General features: G+C 36.8%; 1 protein-coding gene across 12 annotated transcripts in view; it reads left to right on the plus strand.

Moving 5' to 3' along the window:
* Positions 1-895: 895 nt before the first annotated feature.
* Positions 896-20,759, plus strand: part of CEP128 (centrosomal protein 128) — a 212,053-nt gene continuing 192,189 nt past the window's right edge. For 6 of the 12 annotated variants that reach the window (XR_010999883.1, XM_068192686.1, XM_068192691.1 and 3 more), the window contains exons 1-9: positions 896-1,092; positions 2,246-2,285; positions 3,701-3,858; positions 5,224-5,310; positions 6,704-6,830; positions 7,728-7,849; positions 10,571-10,662; positions 11,362-11,434; positions 16,576-16,692. Coding sequence is in view for 8 of the 12 variants with exons in the window: in XM_068192686.1 (XP_068048787.1) it covers positions 1,006-1,092; positions 2,246-2,285; positions 3,701-3,858; positions 5,224-5,310; positions 6,704-6,830; positions 7,728-7,849; positions 10,571-10,662; positions 11,362-11,434; positions 16,576-16,692 (903 nt within the window). In the remaining 4 variants the exon portion in view is untranslated. Of the gene's footprint in view, positions 1,109-2,245; positions 2,286-3,700; positions 3,859-5,223; positions 5,311-6,703; positions 6,831-7,727; positions 7,850-10,570; positions 10,663-11,361; positions 11,435-16,575; positions 16,693-20,759 lie in introns of all 12 variants that reach the window. The other 6 variants (XR_010999880.1, XR_010999881.1, XR_010999879.1 and 3 more) reach the window with 2 other exon arrangements.

Below are 20,759 nucleotides of genomic sequence, written 5' to 3' on the forward strand. Positions count from 1 at the left end.
TATAACATATCCTTACATTCCTGTACTGTGTCTCACCTACCTTCAGCTCAGATGAGGTTAATGCCTCTTAAGCATGACCACAAAGGGGCCAGCAGCCACTGCCTGGACCGCTGGTGAAAGCTGCCAGTGTGGGAGACCTGGCTTACACATGAAGCGTGTCGTAATCATACGGCATCCAAGCATGCCTGCTGTATTGTGAGCTCGTGAAACACTCCTGCAGGACAGGAATGAAGGAAGACACTACAGACTGCCAGCCACTCCTTATTACTGCGCTCAAAGGCCAATGGTCACTGCCTGGAGTGGATTCCAGAGGCAATAGACATAATTTGTATGAAAAACCCCAGCTCACTACATTTACCTTTGGCTGGAGTGCTCACCTACAGGTGGTCAAATATTCCAGTGACTTGCCTACGGCAAGCTCTGCCCAAGTTTCAGAGGCCCAGGAGACATTTTCTGTCATCGGTCACAACACTCTTTATCCCTTTTCTCTCTTCAAGGCCAGTCAGAGTAGCAGTGTGTAATATTTGGTCGTTTTTACTGCACACAAGGGTAATGGATACAACATTTGGGAGCAGGGAAATGCGCGGCTTAAGGAAACAAGAACAAGTCAAGAAACAGGAAGGGAGATGCCTCCTGTAAGAAACAGCTGCTCTCAGTAGCGCACACGCCTGTCCCCAGCCTGTCAGCCGTCTGCTCGGAAGCGGAACACGCTCGCCGGCTTTACCGGCGCAATAGCTTTTGTTTCTGCTCTTCGCAGTCATTAAGCTGACATGTTTGTAAACATCAATGTGTATTTTGTAAAAAATTAGCGTTTCACAAAACAAAGTTCATAAACACCAGGTCACTTGCGGAACCTCCCACGCTGCCACCAGCGCTCTCCGCAGGCCTGGCAAGGAGGGACCTGCCCGTCCCTCGCCGCGCCGCCGCCGCAAAGCCTCTCGGGAGTTGAAGTCCCGCACTCTGCCTTTTCCATGGCGGACCCGCGGCTTCTGGACTCCGAGTCCCATGGAGCGCTGCGGGGCGCCCGGCGCCCGGCCCGCGGCCCCGGCAGCTGGCGGCAGGGCGGCTAGTTCAAGTTGCCATAGCGGCGAGGTGAGGCGGGCGGAAGGTGCCCGGGGACGGGGCGGCCTCGCCTCGGAGTGCTGTGCGGTGAGGGCTGGGGGTGCGGGCAGGGCCGCGGCCAGGGCGGTGTGCGGGAGGCGGCTGTCCGGCTTGGGGCGCCGCGGGAGGGCGGGCGCGGATGGGGGCGGCGGCGGGAGGCGCGGGGTGCCCCGGCACACTCCGGAGGCCGGCGTGCCCGGCGCCGTTCTGGGCTCCACGGGCCTGTCTGGGCCGAAGAACCAGGAGACTCCGAGTTGGAGTCGGGTGTTAGTGAAGTTCCCTGCGTGCCCGGCAGGAGGACGATTTCCAGAGGGCATTACTTGCTTATGAACAGTGCGAAGGAAGCGTTTTCTGTGTCGTGCTGCTGAAGAGTGCTGGGAGCACGGTGTGACAAATTGGCGATAAAATGTGGTACTGATCCCTTAAGGCACGATGGTGAAATATCACCATATGGGATCACCTTCCTGTCTTTTGCCGGGCTCAAATACAAACACTAAAGGAAGGGGCCTTTCAGGTGTCATGCTGTTCCTTTCTGAAATGATTATATTTTTTTTTGTAGCGCTCAGTCTTAGCTATAAGGCTTCAACCATTCCTTTAACACTAAGTTAGTTACCTAGTGATAGATTAGTCTGTGTGGAGCTGAACAAATAAAACACTTGAGGAATAATCAGGTTGTGTACACTGACTTTGTCTTTTGTTTACTTGAGCTGGAGAGCTTGACATTGAGATTGTCAGCTCTACTTCTTACCTGGCATATCTTAAAATGTCCTCAGTGAAGCTGAAATGCTCTGCTTCCTACAGGAAAGGAAAATAGTGAGTATTGATGCTTTTCATCAGTTCAACGAAGGTTATGATCTGCTTGGGTAGAACTAAAAACCAGTAAGAGCCAAATGATTCTTCCTGTCAAGTAGGTCGTATGATCTTGTGCTGAAATTAGTGTAGCTTTATGGAAAAAGTGATAAACTTTTTTTTGTTTGTTTCAATTGATAGGCAAATGTGCATATGGAACATTTCTACTAATTTCTACTTCTTTGTGATTTTTATTTTTTTAATTTAGAGTGAAACTTTCACAGTTCCTTTAAAAATGAGGATATTGCCTCATGTGAAACAGCTTCTTCACCTTAAAAGTACTTGTCTCTTTTAGGTTGCTCATGACAACAAAGAGGAATGCTTAACCATAAATAGTAAGTTTTCTTTAGACAAAATGTTCTCCTTATCCTGTGATTTCTTTTATTTTTACCTTGATTACTGACCTTTCTTCTGTGCTTTGGCTAGTATATATCTTAATGAACCTATTTTGGACAGCTGAAAATAAACCATTAATCTTTCCTGCTGTAAATCTTTATTTCCCTTTTTTTCCTTCAATCTTTCCTTTTCAGTAGTTGAGGCTCTTATGGTTGGGTCTACTTCTTTGTTGGGTTTTGTTGATTTTTTTTTTACCAAATTACAGTAAAGCCAATATTGTTCCATGTTATTATTTATACCAGTGGTTTTTTTAATTTTTCTTTTTCTTTGAAAATATCCCATAATTTCTGTTTCCCAGTGTTCAGTGTTTATTCTTTTTCAGTCTTATTAAGACTTCATTGCAGCCGACTAGAGTAAGGCACTGGAATAATGAATTCTGATAATGTTAGTAAGAATGTGCTTTAGTGTGGTGAGATAAGAAGAGGAAAGATGAGGTAAATTCACCAGTTCAGAAAAAGAAGGAAGACTGATGTACTTGAACACAGACTGAGCATGTTTATTTGCTGTTCTTTCATGTTTGAAAGGTTTTTATCCAAGTCTAGGGGACACAAATTTGCAATCTTTTGAAAATTAAATATAAAGATTTGGAAAAACATCAAGTTGCCTCCAGATAAAATATAGTATAATATTTGAATCCATCTATGGTTTCTTTCGGAAATTTCAGCTCTCATGGCTAGAAGAACATCATCTTTACTGTGACTTTTTTTTTTTGTTGACTACAGGGGTTGAAGAATTTGCCAGTCTATTTCTTCTTTCACCAAGTCATTCCATGACCTTAAGGCAAACTGCTGCACTGTGTAATAGCTTAAGAAAAAAATTCAGTCTAACCTACCTTTTGAGTGTTGTTATTTTAATCAGTTACTATGTGACTTTACTATACTAGGCACAGCTGTCTGTAGTTTTTAATAATTTCACCCATCTGATGATTGTTGACCTTTTTTCTCCTCTATCTTGCCATCCTTGAGATTTAGCAATCCCCATTCTGAAGACAGCTTAGTGAGTACTGTGAGGTAAAGGAGAGAGGTTCTGCAGACCAGTAAGATTGTTAAATGTTTGGGGAGGAGCTGTGATTTGATCATGGGTACTGAACATTTAGAAACAGTGAGATTGCATATTTTGATTTAATTTGCTCCTAGAAGGCTCTGCCTCCTGCATCTTGACTCTGCTTTGTAGTGTGAACAAAGGTAATAACTGAGGAGCAGTTGGAAGATCTGCTTCAAAAGTACATCCTGCTGACCCAAGCCAGAAAGGCAAATGTAATCTGAGTTTATGAAGTTGCTTTGGGAATATTGTGCAAGACTTCAGTTACAGACAGGAATTAACACATGTTACTTTTTCTGGTCTTCCTGCCTAGGCTTCAAGGTACTGATGGCAGATTCATCCAGTGATTCAGACAACTTACTTACAGGTCGGATTGGAAGGCGGCCTTTGAGGGCATCCCACATCAGAGCTCAGAACTATGGTGCTGAAGAAGTTACAGAGAAGATCCATACTTTAGCAAGCACTTTGCAGGTTGTTTACAAAATACAGTTTTAAAATATTTATAGAGCCTGAATTTCTGTAACACAGGGTCAAATTTTCATTTATAAAGTTGTGGAGTGTACTGCACAGATGGGAAACATTGCTTTCTGTGCAAACCAAAAACGGTTTTGGGAAATTTATCATACTGCTTTTGAGCTGAAAGGGCATGGCTTGTTGCACTTTTGTACAGTTGCTATTTCAGACAGTAATAGAATGCTGTTAGAAACAATGATGTGTTGGGGAATACTATTTATAAAGTTAGCAAACTGAATAAGGGCAAATCAGCTTTGTTAGATTCTCACAAAAGGTATGAAATTTTCTAGCAGAAGGTTTCAGCCTTGTCTTGGTTTCTTGGTTCTCTTTGTACTGTGTAAAATTTCCAAATTTCTGATAAATATGTAAGCAGTCAATTCCTTCAGGATAGAGCTTACATTTAAAATATTTTCTAGATGTGAAAAAACACTGGGAGAAGCATTATTTCTAAACTTGTAAGAGAGTAAGAAAAAGCGGAGAGTGCAGAGCGAGTATCTGTTTTGCAAGTGGGAGGAGACATTTAGCTATCCTGACACCATTAGTGCTTGAGAATTTATTCCCATTCTTCTGTAGTTGACAGTTCTGGATACCTAGAGTGGATGGGTGTATGTTTTATTACTTATTGTTTGGCTAGCAATTTTTTTTTTCTTTTAATATATAATAAGAAAAAATTAATATAGAATGGTAAATTTAAACTTCAAAACTACTTATCTGGAAAATAAACATCAGCCTAGAAAAAAGATAATAATAAGACTATAGTCTGACTACATTTTAAAAGGGATTCTTTGGTATTCTGATTCTGTCAAACCTTTCTAGCTGCTCTTCTGAAATTCTGATTTTAAGCTAATTGCTTTTTATGGACTGCTTTTCAACAGATCTTCCATCTGATCCAGGTGTTTATCTGGTCAGAGAATACTCATGCAGTGACCTTACCTTGTGTGTTCACCTTCAAAAACTTGTTATTTCTCACATATCTATTCTGTTCTACAAGCAGGTTATGTTAAAATCGTTGGATTAAAAAAGTTTTTCTACACAATGGCTGAAACTTGAAAAAACTTTTTATTTGATGCTGAGGCCTTACTGTTGTAATGAAATTATAGCCTTTGGTTTTGTTTTTTTCTTCTTCTTCATTTTCCTCCCTTTAGCCATGCTGTACCCCTTCAGATTCTGGTTTCTTGAATAGGATTTTGAATGCTTAAACGCTTTAGAAGGCATTTGTGTTTTCAATTTAATCTTAGAAATCAATAAGAATGAAGACAACAGTAATGTTTGATTGGAGGAAGTTTCTGTTTTGACTTTTTTCCTAAAACTTTTTTATTTAAGGATACCAACAGAAATCTAAGACACGTTGACCATTTGCTAGGACAATACAGAGAATACAACAAGGAACAAACCAAAGCAATAACAACTGTGAGCAACTTTCAGTTTATCTTAACTTTTTAGGTCTTTTCCATTTGTAGAATTCATAGCTGAAAACTTGGTATTAATGGACAGAATATATAAGCAGTTAAGTAGCTGTAAACATAAAATTTTAATATTTATTTGAGCAAACTAAATCATCATATAATTATATGTTATATCATGAAACTCTGACAGATTTTGTAGGGTCATTACTTCTCTGGTTTATAAACACCCAGAAGATTATGTTATGGTAGTATGCAAAATACAAGATGTGTAGCTGAAATAGAGTATTAGGGAACATGTTTCTTTTGCAGGAAGAAGTGATGAGACAAAAGCTGAGTTACAGCAGGGAATGAGATTGTGATGATACTGGTGTAGTCTTCTTTCCTGTCATTCTACAACAGTTTCTGGATCTGTTGACCAGCTTGCTCTAAATTGCAGAAAGGATGAAAATTCTAAAATGAGTCTTCTCATTTTAGAAACTCAAAACCCAAACTTCTACAAACTTGAAAACAGGTGTTTTAGAGAAAACAAAACAAATTAGTGCTGCTAGGCCAAGAGAGGTTTACAATTCAGTTACAAACAAGCTGTAGCAGGTGCTGCCTTGAAACAGATACATATGAAATGTAGAATGTTTTACATGTGAAGGTAGAAAAGAAAGCTTGTTTTCTTCAGAGAAAGAGATCCTGTATAATTTTGCAGGAGTAAAACATCAATTTATCCATTGTTTACAAACTTCTCTTAGAAAAAGGAGAACCTTTAGAAACTGATATTTTGTGGATAGTCAAATAAAGGTGTAACAAAGCAAGTGGCTAAGAGCCAAAGTTAACAAATGTAATTATAAAAAACGCGATGTAAGTTTGAAAAATGAAGAACTAATTTTTGAGTATAGTTAGTTCTGTATTCTTAAATTGGGAATGGCTTCCTTTTCCTGGAAGTGAAACTTCTAAAAATAAAAGTTTCTGTAAAGCTGCTTAGGGAAATTTGATAGCCATGTAAAGTTGAATCCAGGTAGGGCTGGTGGAAGAATTCCAGTAAAAAATAATTTCTTTGATGTTATTTTTTTAAATTTTGCAGAACTGTTAATGAGCATTGCTGGCAAATAGGTCTTATTTTGGTTGTAGGAGACAAACTTTTGAATTTTCATGGTGGTGCACCATGTGGTGCACCACTGTTTTAAGAAACTTGATATTTGAAGCTGCCAGTGTTGGAAGCATGTTTTGCTATAATTACAGGAATGCGATAGATGAGATATTGAAGAAAAGCTGTTATTGATTCATAGCTGTGCTTGGCTTAAAAATAGCTTTTATTCTCTTAAGGACTTTTAGGTAAATAATATTTCCCATGCTTTTTGAAAAACAAGTTTGTGTTCATATTTCAATAAATTACAACTTTTCTACAGTTGAAAGAAACACTGGAGCAATCTATAGGTCAATTAAGGAGCCAGCGACTAACACGAAACTCTGGAATGAGAAGTGCATCTCTCTCAAGCTTATATCCCAGTGACCTGGATGGAGAAGGAGTATCAGGTAAAATACTTAAAGGGCTTGAGTGTGCTTGAGTTATGTCATATGGCTGTGTTATGCAAAGAGGAAATTAAGAAAAATATGTAGAGATAGTCTTATGGAAAGTCATCATTGATTACTTCAAAAGTTATGCAGTTGTTTATGTGGTAAATTTTTTCAGTTTTCTGTTAGTATTTTCTGCTGATATCCCAGGAGATCTGTATGAAACGTTGATTCTTTCAGGTGAGGAAATTAATTTTCCACTGCATGAGTTGTAGGTACATACAAATTAAAGCTAAATCCAAAAGATATTGCAGCTTCTGAAGCTTGCTTCACAGCAAAAAGGGAATTTAAATTTTAAATGCATGCGATTATGGATGTTTGGAAACAGTGGAAAAGAAAAAAACAGAAATTATTTATGACACACAAAAGAGTAGAGTTTTTTTTTCCTTATATGTCTCAGAAAATTCTTTATATTTTTGGGAAAAGGTATGTTTGGGAGGAGTATTCCTTTGAGAGGCAATATTTAATATATTTTAGTAGAAAGCTCTAAAAATTTCATTTCTATGTAAAAGGTGTGAAATATAATAATTTGAAGCTCTGATAGATTCACATGGAAGAAAAAGTGGTTGGTTGGGCAAATAAAATTTGAGGAAAAACTACTCCTTGGAGAAACAATTCCTCTTTCTGGAATACTTGTATGTCATGGGTAAGAAATGTTTAAACTGAAGAAGAATCCTGAGGAGAGCTAAGAGTCATATGCATGATAAGTAATTCAGTAGTTGTTTTGTCTGCAGTGTGACCTAGAAGGACATTGTCAAGATGAAATAAGCATTTCTCGTGAAGCAAAATGAAAAATTTCCTATACAAAATTTTGTCTTCCTGCTTTTTTTTTTTTTTTTTGTATCATATCTCCTGCAGGCAACTGTCGCTTCCTGCCCACTTCTCCTCTCAGGGATTATGGAGACTCCCAGGGCAATAAACACCGAAGGTCCAGGTCTGCAAGTGTCCGGTTTGTCAGTGAGGCAGATAACGTGGAGCAGGTACAGAGCACTAATGGGAGTTGCTGTTCCAAAAGGCAATATGTGGTCACCAGACTCTGCTTTTACATTAAATGAGGTGATTCTGAAGATGCAGCTAAGAATGTTTCAGTTAGGATTTGTGCTTTCAGTGTTAACCTGCTTTTTTCATTAGGCAGCCACCTCTTGTATCTGTCATGAAGTTTCATGCAAATCATTATAGAGAAAAAGATGCAGATGGTAGTGATATCAAAAGAAAAATAAGTAAATAATCTCCCTACTTTTTAGGCCATCTAATGACAAAGAAAAATAATCTCTGAATAGCCTGTTTAGTCTGGAGAAGACTGAGAGGGGATCTCAGTAATGCATATTAGTATCTCTAACATGAGTGTCAGGAGGATGGTGCCAGTCTGTTCAGTGGTGCCCAGTGACAGGGCAGGGAGCAATGGCCATAAACTAAACTACAGTAAGTTCCACCTCAGTGTGAGGAAGAGCTTTGCAATGAGTGTGGCAGAGCAATGGCCCGGGCTGACCAGGGAGATTATGGAGTCTTCCTGTCTGAAGGCATTCAGAACCCACCTGGACAAGTTCTTGTTTTACCTTTTCTAGGTGACCCTTCCTTGGCAGGGGGCTTGGATGGGATGACTTCCAGAGGTCCCTTCCAGCCAACCATCATTCACCTTCGTGCTGAAGTTCAGTGAGGCTGTGAAGGGGATTATTCTGCTTTAGTTAATGATGTAGGGTCTTAGTGCTTTTGCTTTTACTTCACTGTAGCTTGGATTGATTTTGAACCAGGTAGTTCTTCATCTTGGTTCTTGGTCTGACCAGTGAGTGGGATAATTTGAGCCTGTATTTCAGGCAGATGATGGGAGGAGGAGAAGATATTTGTGCCACAGGTAATTTTCATATCCCTTAACTTGTATCTGCTTGCAGACTTCCGAAAAAAATAAATTAATTACCTTAATGAATAAGATTATAATGTTTCTGTTACCTACAGGTAGAGAGGAGATTTCACTACCTGTTTTTGCTTTTTTCAGACAGGATGGCTAGACTTGCTTGAGTGAATCTGTGTAGACTAATATTAAAGAAGCTGATTGTAAAGTATTCATATTGACTTTAGTAAATCAGTCTCAGCTGCCATATAATTTTAAACTTAACTATAACAAGTTTTCTCAGTTAACTTCTTGGGAAACTATAGAAATTCTAGACTTTTATTTAACTCTGTTTCATTGTCTTTTCAATCTAGTTTTCCCCCCATTCCTTCCTCTCCCAAGGTAAGTGTAGAAAATAATCCTTGGAAAGAAATAATATTATATGGAAATCTTTCCTCCCAACCATCCAAATTCCTTAGGACTATTTTAGATTATTTCTAGATATTCTATAAATATCTTGGAAATTTTATTCAAGGGAGTTCCTGCAATGCATACAGAGTTCTTCATATTAAGTAACTATGTAGACAAATAGCTTTTTTTTTTTTCTGGTTTTGGTGATAACTGCTGGTTAATTCCTTATTCTTGCTTTTCAGTGAGTGAATATGGCTTTTTTCTTTTGATTAACTATTTTGTAAGAAGAGTATAGTGCTTTGAGGAAGGATGAACTAGAAATAGCCATTGATCATGATTATAAGTAGAAATTTTACCAGAGATAAAGCTGTACTTCTTAAGTAAAGTTGTGGCTTTTTTCTTTTTTCTGCAACCACTGTCTCTCACTCTCGTCCCATTCTGTTTTGTACTGGCTGAAGTAATTTTTCAGCCAAATGGTCTTTTAACACATTCAAGTCCCTCTCCTCCTTAGCAAATACATTTTGAAAATACAATGTGTTATTTCAAAGTCTCTCAGGTCAGGTTGGAATTTCTGGTTAATCACACAGGAGAGTCAGTAGTGCCTGTGTCTGAATGTTGAGAGCAGTCAGCTTGGTTGTAGAACACCTAGGTTTAAATCTAGGACACAAAACAAAGGAATACTATAAATCAGGGTTTTTCATAATGACAATTCTGGCCATGGAATTGTTGACAGCAGTAGGTTGCATTAGGATGGATTAACTATCAATTTCTATCCCATGAAGAATGAATGACCTATTCATTTTTTTTATTTGCTCCCTAAAACTTAGATGATAAATTTGGAGCCTGCTGAATGGGGAAAATGGGAAGTTTTACAGAGGATAGTAGATATGTGGTTTTGTTTTTTGTTCTTTTTTCCCCAAGATCTAAAAAAAAGCGTATGTAAAGTCTTGGGCAAGGTAAAATACCTATTCTTGGTAGTTCCTGAATACATTATACTGTTCTGCTTGTTTCATTTCAAGTTCCTATATGATCTATTTATAGTAACATAAATAGCTGGGCAGAACTTTGTTTTACCAGTAGCAATGCCTATTAACATGAAATATGTCTCTTGTGAACATTACTTGTTCAGATATTTCAATTTGCTTTGCATTAGGTTAAAGAGGTGGTATAGTGTCTGAGCTCTGAATCACAGAAAAAAAACATATTTAGGAAACATGGTTTAGCAAAGTACTGAAAGTTGAACTACAATGAGCAAGTATTGTGAAGGGTGGATTGAAATAGAAGTGCACAAGCCTCATCCAATCATCCAGGCTCGACTACAGTTCATGGAGTTTTATTTTTTTTGAGGTTATTTTTATCTGCTGTATTTTAAGGTGTGTATATGTGTAGATATGTAGTTTTGGAATATCACAGAAAAAAGGGTTCCTAAGCCATGGCATAATTTGTGTACTTTCATTTGCAGCTGCATTCTTTCCACCAGTCTCTTCGAGATCTCAGCAGTGAACAAGTTCGCCTGGGAGATGACATCAGTCGTGAGCTTTCAAGAAGAAATCGGTATACACAGAATATAACTCCATGTGAAGAACAGTGTGGCAAAAAAATTCTTAAACTCTTTTTATTTCAAAAAATAATTTTGGGGAGAATGAGGAATTGTGCAACATGTAGATGAAAGCAGGATTATGAACATAAAACTGCTTGTTTTATGTCATCTTCTACAGTATTTATAAATGTAAATAACTCCTACCGATTTCAATTTGTATAATATATGGGGCTTTCATCAGCTCTTTTACATATATGCACAAAATGACAGGGACTAGGGGATTTCTTTTATTACAGCTTTGCTTCTAGTTTGTTCTTGTTACTGGAGTCCCTTCAGGGCAAGCTCTCCTGCAGACCATAATGTATATACTTTCTCAACATGTGGTGCTTTGTTCAATAGCAATAACAGGAGTTAGACTGTTAATTCCTAGTAGGAAAGGACTGTTCAAAAGGACTGTGTAGACCTTGTACTTGTTGACATGATACCTGGCTGATATGTAGATACTCTGCTTCTTCACTTGAGGAATGGGAATGCTTTTTATCATGGATTTTCCACTTGAGGCTTGTTTCTAATTATGCTATAAATTATTATCAGTAGGCTGTAGAACAAATTGAAGTAGCAAAAAATTCTAGGGGATTGTTGCTGCTTTAAATTATCATAGGTGTTACTTAGCTTCTGCACTGTACAATATTGTTTTATGTTTTTCTATGAAGGACTGATGCTGAATTAAGAAAGACTCTAGAAGAATTGTCTGAAAAGCTCACCGAGTCCCAAAGACAAGAAACGGTGAGTGTGACTAACATGAAAAGGTTTGTTTAAATCTAGTATTCTAAACCAGATGTGGGCTTCTAGTTTAATGTATGTATTGGAAATTGGTAGGATATACTGATATGAACATGATCTTATTTGGGCTGCTATAGGTTGTTCAAATGTTACCCTTCGATAATGAAATCAGCAAGGCAAGGTTTATATTTCAGGTGCTTGTTTTAAGTACAAATGTTTTACAGGTGTATGTATTGTGAATTTTTCTGTTTCAAAATTCACAGCCTTGGAGAAAGCTGCTTTTTAACTTCGAACATTGGTTTGAATGCTGTTATAATTGTTGAAGGTACCTTTGGAAAGATACAAGCTTTCCCATGTTCTGATGATAAATATTATTGTTTCATCTTCCTCCATCCCTCCCTCCCTGTTCTTTTCAATCTTTGTCATCTGTGTAGCAAAATGGAAGGAGTCTCTTTGGGCTGAACTCTTCTCTGAAGGCTTCCTGACAAAATGTAGCAAAGGAGGCAGGACAGCCATGACAGTCTTTTCTTTTTTGTCTCCTGTACCTGCTGGAAGCAGACTAAGTGCAGTCTATGTTACTTAGATATGAAAGAGATCTGCTATTGAGATTGAAGTCAAACAACATATTGCTGTAGGAACAAGAGAAGTTGAGAATCACCCCAGTAATTAGTAGGTGAGAATCCTGTAGGTAGTTCTTGACACATAAGACTTGAGTGTATGCTTTATGTAAGCATTTGCTGTGATACTAATAGCAAAGCTGACTTTTCAGCAACATTGTGCCCTGCTGCTTTACCAGTACTCTCTGATCCTAGGTGTGGATCCCTTGCCCCTGTTCAAAGCCTAGTGACCTCCTATTACCTGATGAGGCTGGCAGAATCAGTGAGATGAGGTAAATGCAAAAAAGAGGAATTTAGTATGGATATTAAGAACAAAAATAACTCATGGTATGCATAGCAAAGCATGAGATTAGAGTCATGTAACCATTAGGGTCTGTTATTGTAGATATTTGACATCCTTTAGTATGGCTATGCATTTAGGAATGCTTCTAATGAGATTGCTTAATTCAGAATTGATTGTCATTGGTGAAAGTGAGTTGGGTAAGAGAAAACACTTCTTTTTCTCAAAACTTCCTTATGCGAAGTTGTGCAAGAACTTTTGTCCTTAGTGCCTTTAGGCTTGGGAGTATTTATCACCTTGAGCATTGCCATCCTTGTATTTATATTCTGCTGTATGATTATTGGCAATAAATTGTGAACTTGAGATCTTGATAATTTCACAGGATGAGCTCACGGTAGAAACATTATTTTCAGTTCAATGTCCTTAAGTCTTTATTTTTTAGAGACATATATCTAAATTCTTACAGTTTGGTATATTCGGAGCTGTTTGAAAATTGCCTGTATGTAGATGTGTGATGATAAAGGTCTAAGTTACTACAATTCTTCTGAGTCGTTGGTTCAGAATTTATTTTTTATTAGAGTTTATGATTCTGATAGCCTTTTTGATGCTGGATTTGAATACTTTAGGATTCACACAACACAATCAAAGCACAATATTTTACCTGTAAAGAGAGCTTTTCCATGCCAGTATAAAAACCAAATGACACTGAAGGTGGTGACTCACACATAATTGAATGCCTGTTTCAAGTCAAGCACTCTCCATGGCCTTGTACTTGAGAATCTGTGTGCAGTTTTGGTAAAAAGCCTTTATGGTTGTACAACTCTCTATATCAAAATCTCTTTCTTAGCTAGACATTTTGTGAGATTCCTTAGTTCTTGAAAAGGGTTTGGATTTTGGCTAGATAGGCATATAAGCAATCATAAAAAATATTTACTTACTTTATGGTTATATAAGATAGCCCTCTTGGATATTTTGTTGCAATTGCTTGGATAGAAGTGCATCTCAAATAACACAAAATGCTGATCTTTATACTTAAAAAACAACTTAATCAGAGCACAATTTAGTTAAAATTAAGTAGATGCTTAATTGAGATGATGCTGTTATAAAATGATGGTAGACTGTCTCGGGAAGAAGACAGCAATGTCAAGTGAAATGGGTCTTACATGGAGTTACTGTGGTTATGATACCTCAGAGGGCCAGGATTATTGTCAGATAATGAACTGTCCCTTAGAAGATCTGGTATAAGGATTTTTGGTGCTACACAGCTACTTGTAAAAGGTATAACACATTATAATTTGCCATGAGGAAAAAGTTTAAAAATATTTAAAGTTATATCTCTGAAAAAAGTTTGCTCTTGTTGTGATTTTAATACTCTTGTTTCAAGTATGCATTGATGATAAAATGAGTCGTAACAAAAACAGAAGCAAAATCAGTTGAAATAAATTCTAGCAGGACTTTTGCACTAGAAATAACAGTGGAAAGATGAAAAACATGGCAGAAATTCAATAAGTAGGATGGTGCTTTTTGTACAGTAAGCATCCAGCATCTTCCACAAGATTATATTTAGCTGCATGACTTAAATGTCACCCTAGTTTTAAAAAGGACATTATTTTCTTTGTGTTTAATTGTGAGGGAGGGGAGGAATTTTTGGTAGCTTAATCTGTTTTCATAGATTTTGCTGCTACCTGAAAGTTGTATGTGGAGACACAGCTCTAGTGTTGTCATTATTATTCAGCTAGTCTGTGCTGCTAAAAATGCATGCTTGAAATCACATTCTAATATGTTGTGAATGCAGTAATTTAGTGCTAGTATTTCATGTCATTGTGTAGAGCCTCTATATTCTTTGTACTATCCTTTGGTGAAGCACTTGTCTACACTAAGATTTTTGATAACATTCACAGGTCAAGATACATACTTTCACGGTAGAAGTGTTGTTCTGAGTCAGGGTCATTTGGGACAAAGGAAGACGAGTATGTTTTTTTTACTCTGCATGTACTACTTAATAAATTGTTTCTAATTATTTTTTTAATCCTTACTGTTGTATCCCACAGGCTTTGTGACAATCTTAGGAAGGTCAGAGAGGCTACAAAAACAGGGAAGATAATTCTTGTGGGAGATTAAAGCCTTGCTGAAGTGCAAAGGTGTTACCAATACCATACCAATGTACAAAGTATGGGAAACAAATAGGAGTTATAAGTAGCATCAAAATGTTTGGTGGTTTGTGTTGGTTGTGGCTTTTTTCTTTTTTTCTTTTTTTTTTTGTTAAAAGAGGATTATGTCTGTAGCTGAAATTTCCATGAAAACGTAGTGATACATAATCCACCTTTTTTAGTACCTTGTTAGAAATAATACAATTGTATTCTGGAGTGAGTTGAAGGAAGTCAGAGGCAAGGCAAATTGCCTCATAAAGTTACTTTCTTACTTTTTCTGAGTTAGTGATAATTTGTGATGAAATCTGAACTTGGCAGGAATCTAAAGCCTGTCTAGTGCTGCCTCGTGTCATGTTATCTGCTGTGCATGCTAGACCCATGACAGTGAAGAAGTTACTGAACTCTCCTCTGGAATGTCATCTTTGGGTGTGATGTTACTTTTGAATCTTCTGTCAAGTCAAAATTGTATTTTTCTTTCTTAATAGTGCATTATAATTAGTGCACTAAATTAATGTTTAATAGCACTAAAGCTATTAAGAAAGTGCTTAATTGAAAAAGGTGCCATGAGAGAGCTGAGAAAGCTTCTGTCTTCAGAAGCACTTAGTCAAAACTTAAAAAAAAAGTTAAAACATTACTGTTTCATTTAGGTATGTATGGGGAAAAAAGATGACAGCTGATTTCCTTGGTTTCAGCAAAGATATAACAAGTTTAATGACAGTGTTATTTTCTGTTCCTACTACACAGTATCATTGTTTCTGTTAGCTGGAGTATTTTATGAATTCTGAGAAGTAACACTAAGCAGTACTTGTCAAAACAAACATCACGATGTGGTCTTTATCTTTTTTTATACATTAGTTTTTAGTAAGTAATTTTTCTGGATTATGGCTGCAGAGCTTTCATAACTTTGTGAAAGTGTGTGGTTTGATGCAGTACCAGGCATCTCCTGATGGTTTCAGGAAAAAATACAATATTCCAGACTGTATGCTGACTGTTCATCTGGCTGCACAAGCAAGAAGTGTTTTCTGAGAGATGTATTCTGTTGTAAAGAAAAAGTGTTTTGTTCACTAAATCTTGTGAAGCCCAGATCATAAGTGTAGCCTTAACTGTGTTTCTGTTACTACATGAGTTGTGTAGCTCATGGTAAAATTTCCTATCTGTGCATATGCCTAGAGCTAATAGAAGTGTGATTAACAGAGAAAGATGAGAACTTATTCACTTCCACGTACATCAAAAACTAATAGTTGAATGGTGTTTTATTTTTTTATCTCTTTTTCTCTCCATCTTTTTTTAATCCAACTGTAATTTTATAATGGATATATTGCTTTCTAGTGATTTAAAATAATTAGTTTTAAGGTAGGGAGGAAATGATACATAAATATTTTTCTTACTAATCTTTAACAAAATACATTTAATTTGCTGCCTCAAGAGGGTGCTGTCTGCTAGCAGCTTGAATTGCAAAAGTGAAGTAATTCTGGTATTCTAGTCTGAGCTTTTATATTCATAATCCAAGTTGCTTTCATAAACACCTGTTGTTGTTTCTATTAGTTTCTACATGGATTCACAAAATACTGGGAAACAAGCTTAAAGTGATGTAATTATTTTGTGTTGTTACAGTCATTCTCATGTATTTAGTTCTTGTTTACTACTTTTTACTCATAGGTTTTGGATCATGAAAGAGGCAAACATTGGTCTGTTTTGTAGGCTGGAGATGTGAAAGAAATGTCCTTCCAGAGGTTAATCAGGCTTGTAGAGAAGCTAAGACTTTTGTATTGCAACTTCACATTACGCTGCTCTAACATTGATAATAAGATATTTAACCCTTGAGTAGAACCACCACTGTAGAGAAAAATAAGCATACACCTAAAGGAGAGTACTTCCAGCAAGATAACAGTTTGGTTCCCTGCTTGAGTACTTCTGGAGTATTGACTGCTATAACTAGTTATTTTGTCTACCATTCTAGATCTGCTTTAATAAAATACAAATTCTGTTCTCTTTTCATTTTGTGCCATAATCTGTTTACATTTTTGCCATTAATATTTTCACATATATTAAAAGGCACACTAATTTCCTACAGCATGGGTTTCTTTCCTTTTGAAGGTATCAGAACGGGTAGAGAGAAGACTTCAGGAGATAGAAGAAGAAATGCGTGCTGAAAGGCAGCTCGTAGAAAGGCGCCAGGACCAGCTGGGACATGTGTCTCTTCAGTTACAGGAGGTACGCAAACAAAAGCTTCCCTTGTATTCAGGATATGGTTAGGAATGTGGTGCATTTGTAAGCCTGTACCTGTCAAACTGGGAAAAGTGCTCATATCTTGGGCACATGTTTTAACTCTCAGTCCAGCTCACATTGTTTTGATGACCAGATAATACCAAGCACAGTCTCAGTCCTTCATTATATTGTCTTGACTATATTTGGACCTTTTTGGTAACTGCCACAAATCTTTAAGAACCTGTCCCTATGCCCTTCCTGAAAACTCAAGCAAACAAAAATAAGTCATTAGCTGGGTTTTTTCAATTAAAAAGTTTTATTTTCTAAAAGGTAAACTTTGTTTGCTCATGCAAATGAACACTTTAATTTATTTCAACAAGCAGTCTAAAGCACTGCAGTGGCCAGACAACTTTTCATTACTTTTCAGTTTTATTCAACAATACCTGATGACATATAAAATACTGCTTAGAAGACAAATAGAAATGTTTAGAATATAAGTTAAAATTTGAGACAGGTATTAGCTTTTTTCTTCTTGTTTTAGAAAACATATGAAAAATTCTTATTTCTTTTTGATTTTACTTCTGTTTAGAAAATCTGTGTCTTAACATAGTGTGACTTTTTATTTCACTCCACTTAAGATATGGTTTGCAATGTTATCTCTATCTGTGCAATAGGATACTATGAGAAGAAATATGCAATTCCTTGGTTTTCACTCTTAATGTTTACAGCATAGCTTTTTGGAAGGCTTTATACTGTGCAGTGTTACTGAGGAACCTTGCTCATGATGCTATGTATTTAGTATTTTAACCTTTTAAAGGGATGATATCTTGTATTCTCTAAAGATACATTGACACTGCCATAGTTTCCTTAGAAAGAAAACTTGAATTCAAGTGAATGAGTTCAATTGTTGTTCAAAGAATTTTCATATGATCTTTCATAGATCATATGAATGATCATAGTCTATGTGATCATGAGCCTCCAGGCTGGGTGCCTTTATTCCTGGTAGCTCATCTTTTGAATTCCATGCAAAAAGAATATGAAATACTAAGTACATCCTAGACCTTCTATTCCCTAAGATGTCCAGCTGTGAATTAAGATGGTTTAATAGTTTCTTCTGTAAATTCTACTTTGTTTTTGTAAGTTATTTTTCCTGAGGAGCCCCTTTTAAAAATACAGTTTAAGTTGCTGTATTTTAGAAAGAAAGTACTTGAACTGCCTTGTATACTTTTGGGTAGCCTAGTGAGAATAAAATAAATAAGTATTTTGCTACAATTGTTATTTGGATGAAACATGTTTCTATATATATTTGAGCTTGTTATTTTGTTATTCTGTTTCTTGTCCTTTGTAATTTGGATTGTGAATTAGATGGACTCCAAACTCTGACAGTGGCCTCAGTCTTGTGGTAATCACTGCACAGCATAATGTTCTGTTGAATTCTACTTCTGTTTTCATTTATTTCTCCAAGATGCTTCCCAAGTAACTTTACTGGAAAGGAGGGTAGTGTTTGGACTGAGTTTTGAGATCCTGTCATTAATATGGTCTGAATGATTTACAGAGAAATACTATTTAAAGCATTTATGGCTGTTTAATTATATAATTTTTCATTAGTTTGCCTGTTACACATTTCAAACTAAATCAAATTTTACTTTTGCATGTGATCAGTAGTCGCTCTAATTAAGAAATTGTGTGAACTTTGTGAGGATTAAGTGCTATTTTTTTCAGTGAAGTGCAATGCCTGTAACTGACCACTACTTGTCAGTATTTTACTGTCTTAAGAGAATCACCTTCCTAAATTGCAATTGTTAAATTATATATTTTCAGGATGTAAAACAACATGATGCTACATTTATTTTGGCCTTTCTCTTGTCTTCTCTTTCTCTCAGTATTTTGTATAATGTGCAAACTTCTTATTTGTATTGTAGTATTACATATTACTGTAATCAGACTGATTATGAACCAGGAATATTGTATACTCACCATTAAGAAAGCTTGATATATAAAATTTTGTATCATTAAGTTTTAAATTTGCATTTTTGTTTTGAATCTTTAGCCTGTCTGTGCTGTGTGTAGTTACATAAAATATACAGAAAATAGTTTTTCTGCATCTTCTACCTTAGTGTGTATTGGTACATTTAATCAGCAATTACTGCAAATTAGAAAATAGCAATAAGCAAACAAATTCATGCAAATCATATATCTTATTTTTTTCTATATTCCTGATATAAGCATGTTTCTGATTAGAAAGAAGAAAAAATATTCTTTTCTTGCCAGGGGTATTGACATGTATACATGAATTGCTTTAACAACTATATTTGTTGTGTAAATGAGAACTATTTTGAGATTGCTCAGTGCTTCTTTTTCTTTGAATATAAAGACACTGTCACCTCATACTTTTTGTTTGCATTTTTACATCTATTTTCTAAAACAAGATTAAGTATCATTCTTTAAAATGTTTTCTTTGCATTCTTTTCTGTGCATTGGGTGTCCTGGATGGTTTTACAAAATTCTGTGCTTGGCTTCTTGGATTTTGGTGGAATGTGTCCATGTGTTCATGCTTGGCATGCTTTAGGTAAATAGAATCATCTTCATTGAACCTTTTGAATCCACTGACTGTGGTAAGGCAGTGACTGCAGTTGTGTCTTAAGCTAGCAACTTGGGTAGGTCAGGAAGCATTTTTTAACTTTCTCCTAGTGCAACTGTATACTTAGATTCTGTTTGCCTCCCACTACAAATACCATGAACTGCAAGAAGCTGGTGGACAGAGAGTGGGGTAAAGTGATGGTCAAAAGTGTTATTGAACATTGTTTTTTGCATATCTTTATCACTGATCTTTTTAGACAAACATAAACTTGATCTGTGCTCTGAGCCACCTGGATATTTTAGTGCATTGTTGATACTTGCTCTTTGGCTCTGTGCTATGCCACCTCTGGCCAATGGTTTCTGTTTTGATTGCAGTTTGAATCTGACTCTTGCTTGGAACGTGAGCAAGTCTCATGCATATCTGTTACTGAAATAGCTAGGTAGTATCTTTTTAACTGCTTGGCTGGTATGTTTAGGTAGCATGCTTGGAGCCGTGCTAATCACTAATGTAGCAAGTTAGGGAAAGTATTTTCATTCGGATTAGGATGTGGTACATTTTTGCCTTACTTTAAATTATATCTTGAGGCTGTTCTTCTTGTATGTTTGTGATAGAGACTCACTGATGAGTCTCACATTGAAAGAGCAAATTTCAGTTTATGGTCTGTACACAGCTTTCAAAAAGTCTGGTTTTATTTAAAAACACAACACAGCAAAACCAAACTGAGACCAAAACGCAAACCCTAAGAGAAGTTAGTAGACTTAAGTTGCTGTTAAAGTTATGATTTGCTCTTGAAAGGTTATCATATGTTAGAACTTGTGTTGTTTCACAATCATCCACATAGTTTTCCTTAAGTATAAGAAAAATTGATCTATGAAGCAGTAAGTTACGATTTTCAAGTTTTGGGCTTCAATAGATCCTCTGTGTATGTAGATGAGGTATGCTCAGTTGGGGTACACCAGTTACATTTGTATTCTAACGCTGTCTTATGCTAGTGAACTTTTACAAAGACCTGTAAGAATTGCTCTCCTTGGTCAAATCAAGAGTTCATCTAGCCTGATCACCTAGCAGGCAGTGGAACATGTAGCTGGTCCTTCCCAAAGCCATGCTGTGAAGACCTCTGTACATGGAAGTTCTCTGTCTCCTTGTGGCCTCCTATATACCTGCCTCCTCCAAGGCCTTGAACCTTGTCAGTCTCTTTCAGTCTGACCTAGACACTAATACTTTCAGAGGAAGATCTTGGTAGGAGAATCCTGTTGACTGTAGGCCTGTTCCCATTCCTTGGTGCTTCAGCTCTGGGCACTGTCTGCCTGCTGTTTGGGAGCCATCAGGGAGGAGTGTGTGCTTGAACTGTTGTCCTTAGCATCCTTTTCCTAGTTCCCATTTTTGACATTTGACTTCCTCAACCCCTTCTTTGGAGACAACAAATAAAATCAAAGAATCAGTTGGATCTTTACATGTTTTGTTTGTTGGTTTTTTTTTTTCCTTTTACCCC

This window comes from Anomalospiza imberbis, chromosome 6, assembly GCF_031753505.1.
Source record: "Anomalospiza imberbis isolate Cuckoo-Finch-1a 21T00152 chromosome 6, ASM3175350v1, whole genome shotgun sequence".
Taxonomy (NCBI): domain Eukaryota; kingdom Metazoa; phylum Chordata; class Aves; order Passeriformes; family Viduidae; genus Anomalospiza; species Anomalospiza imberbis.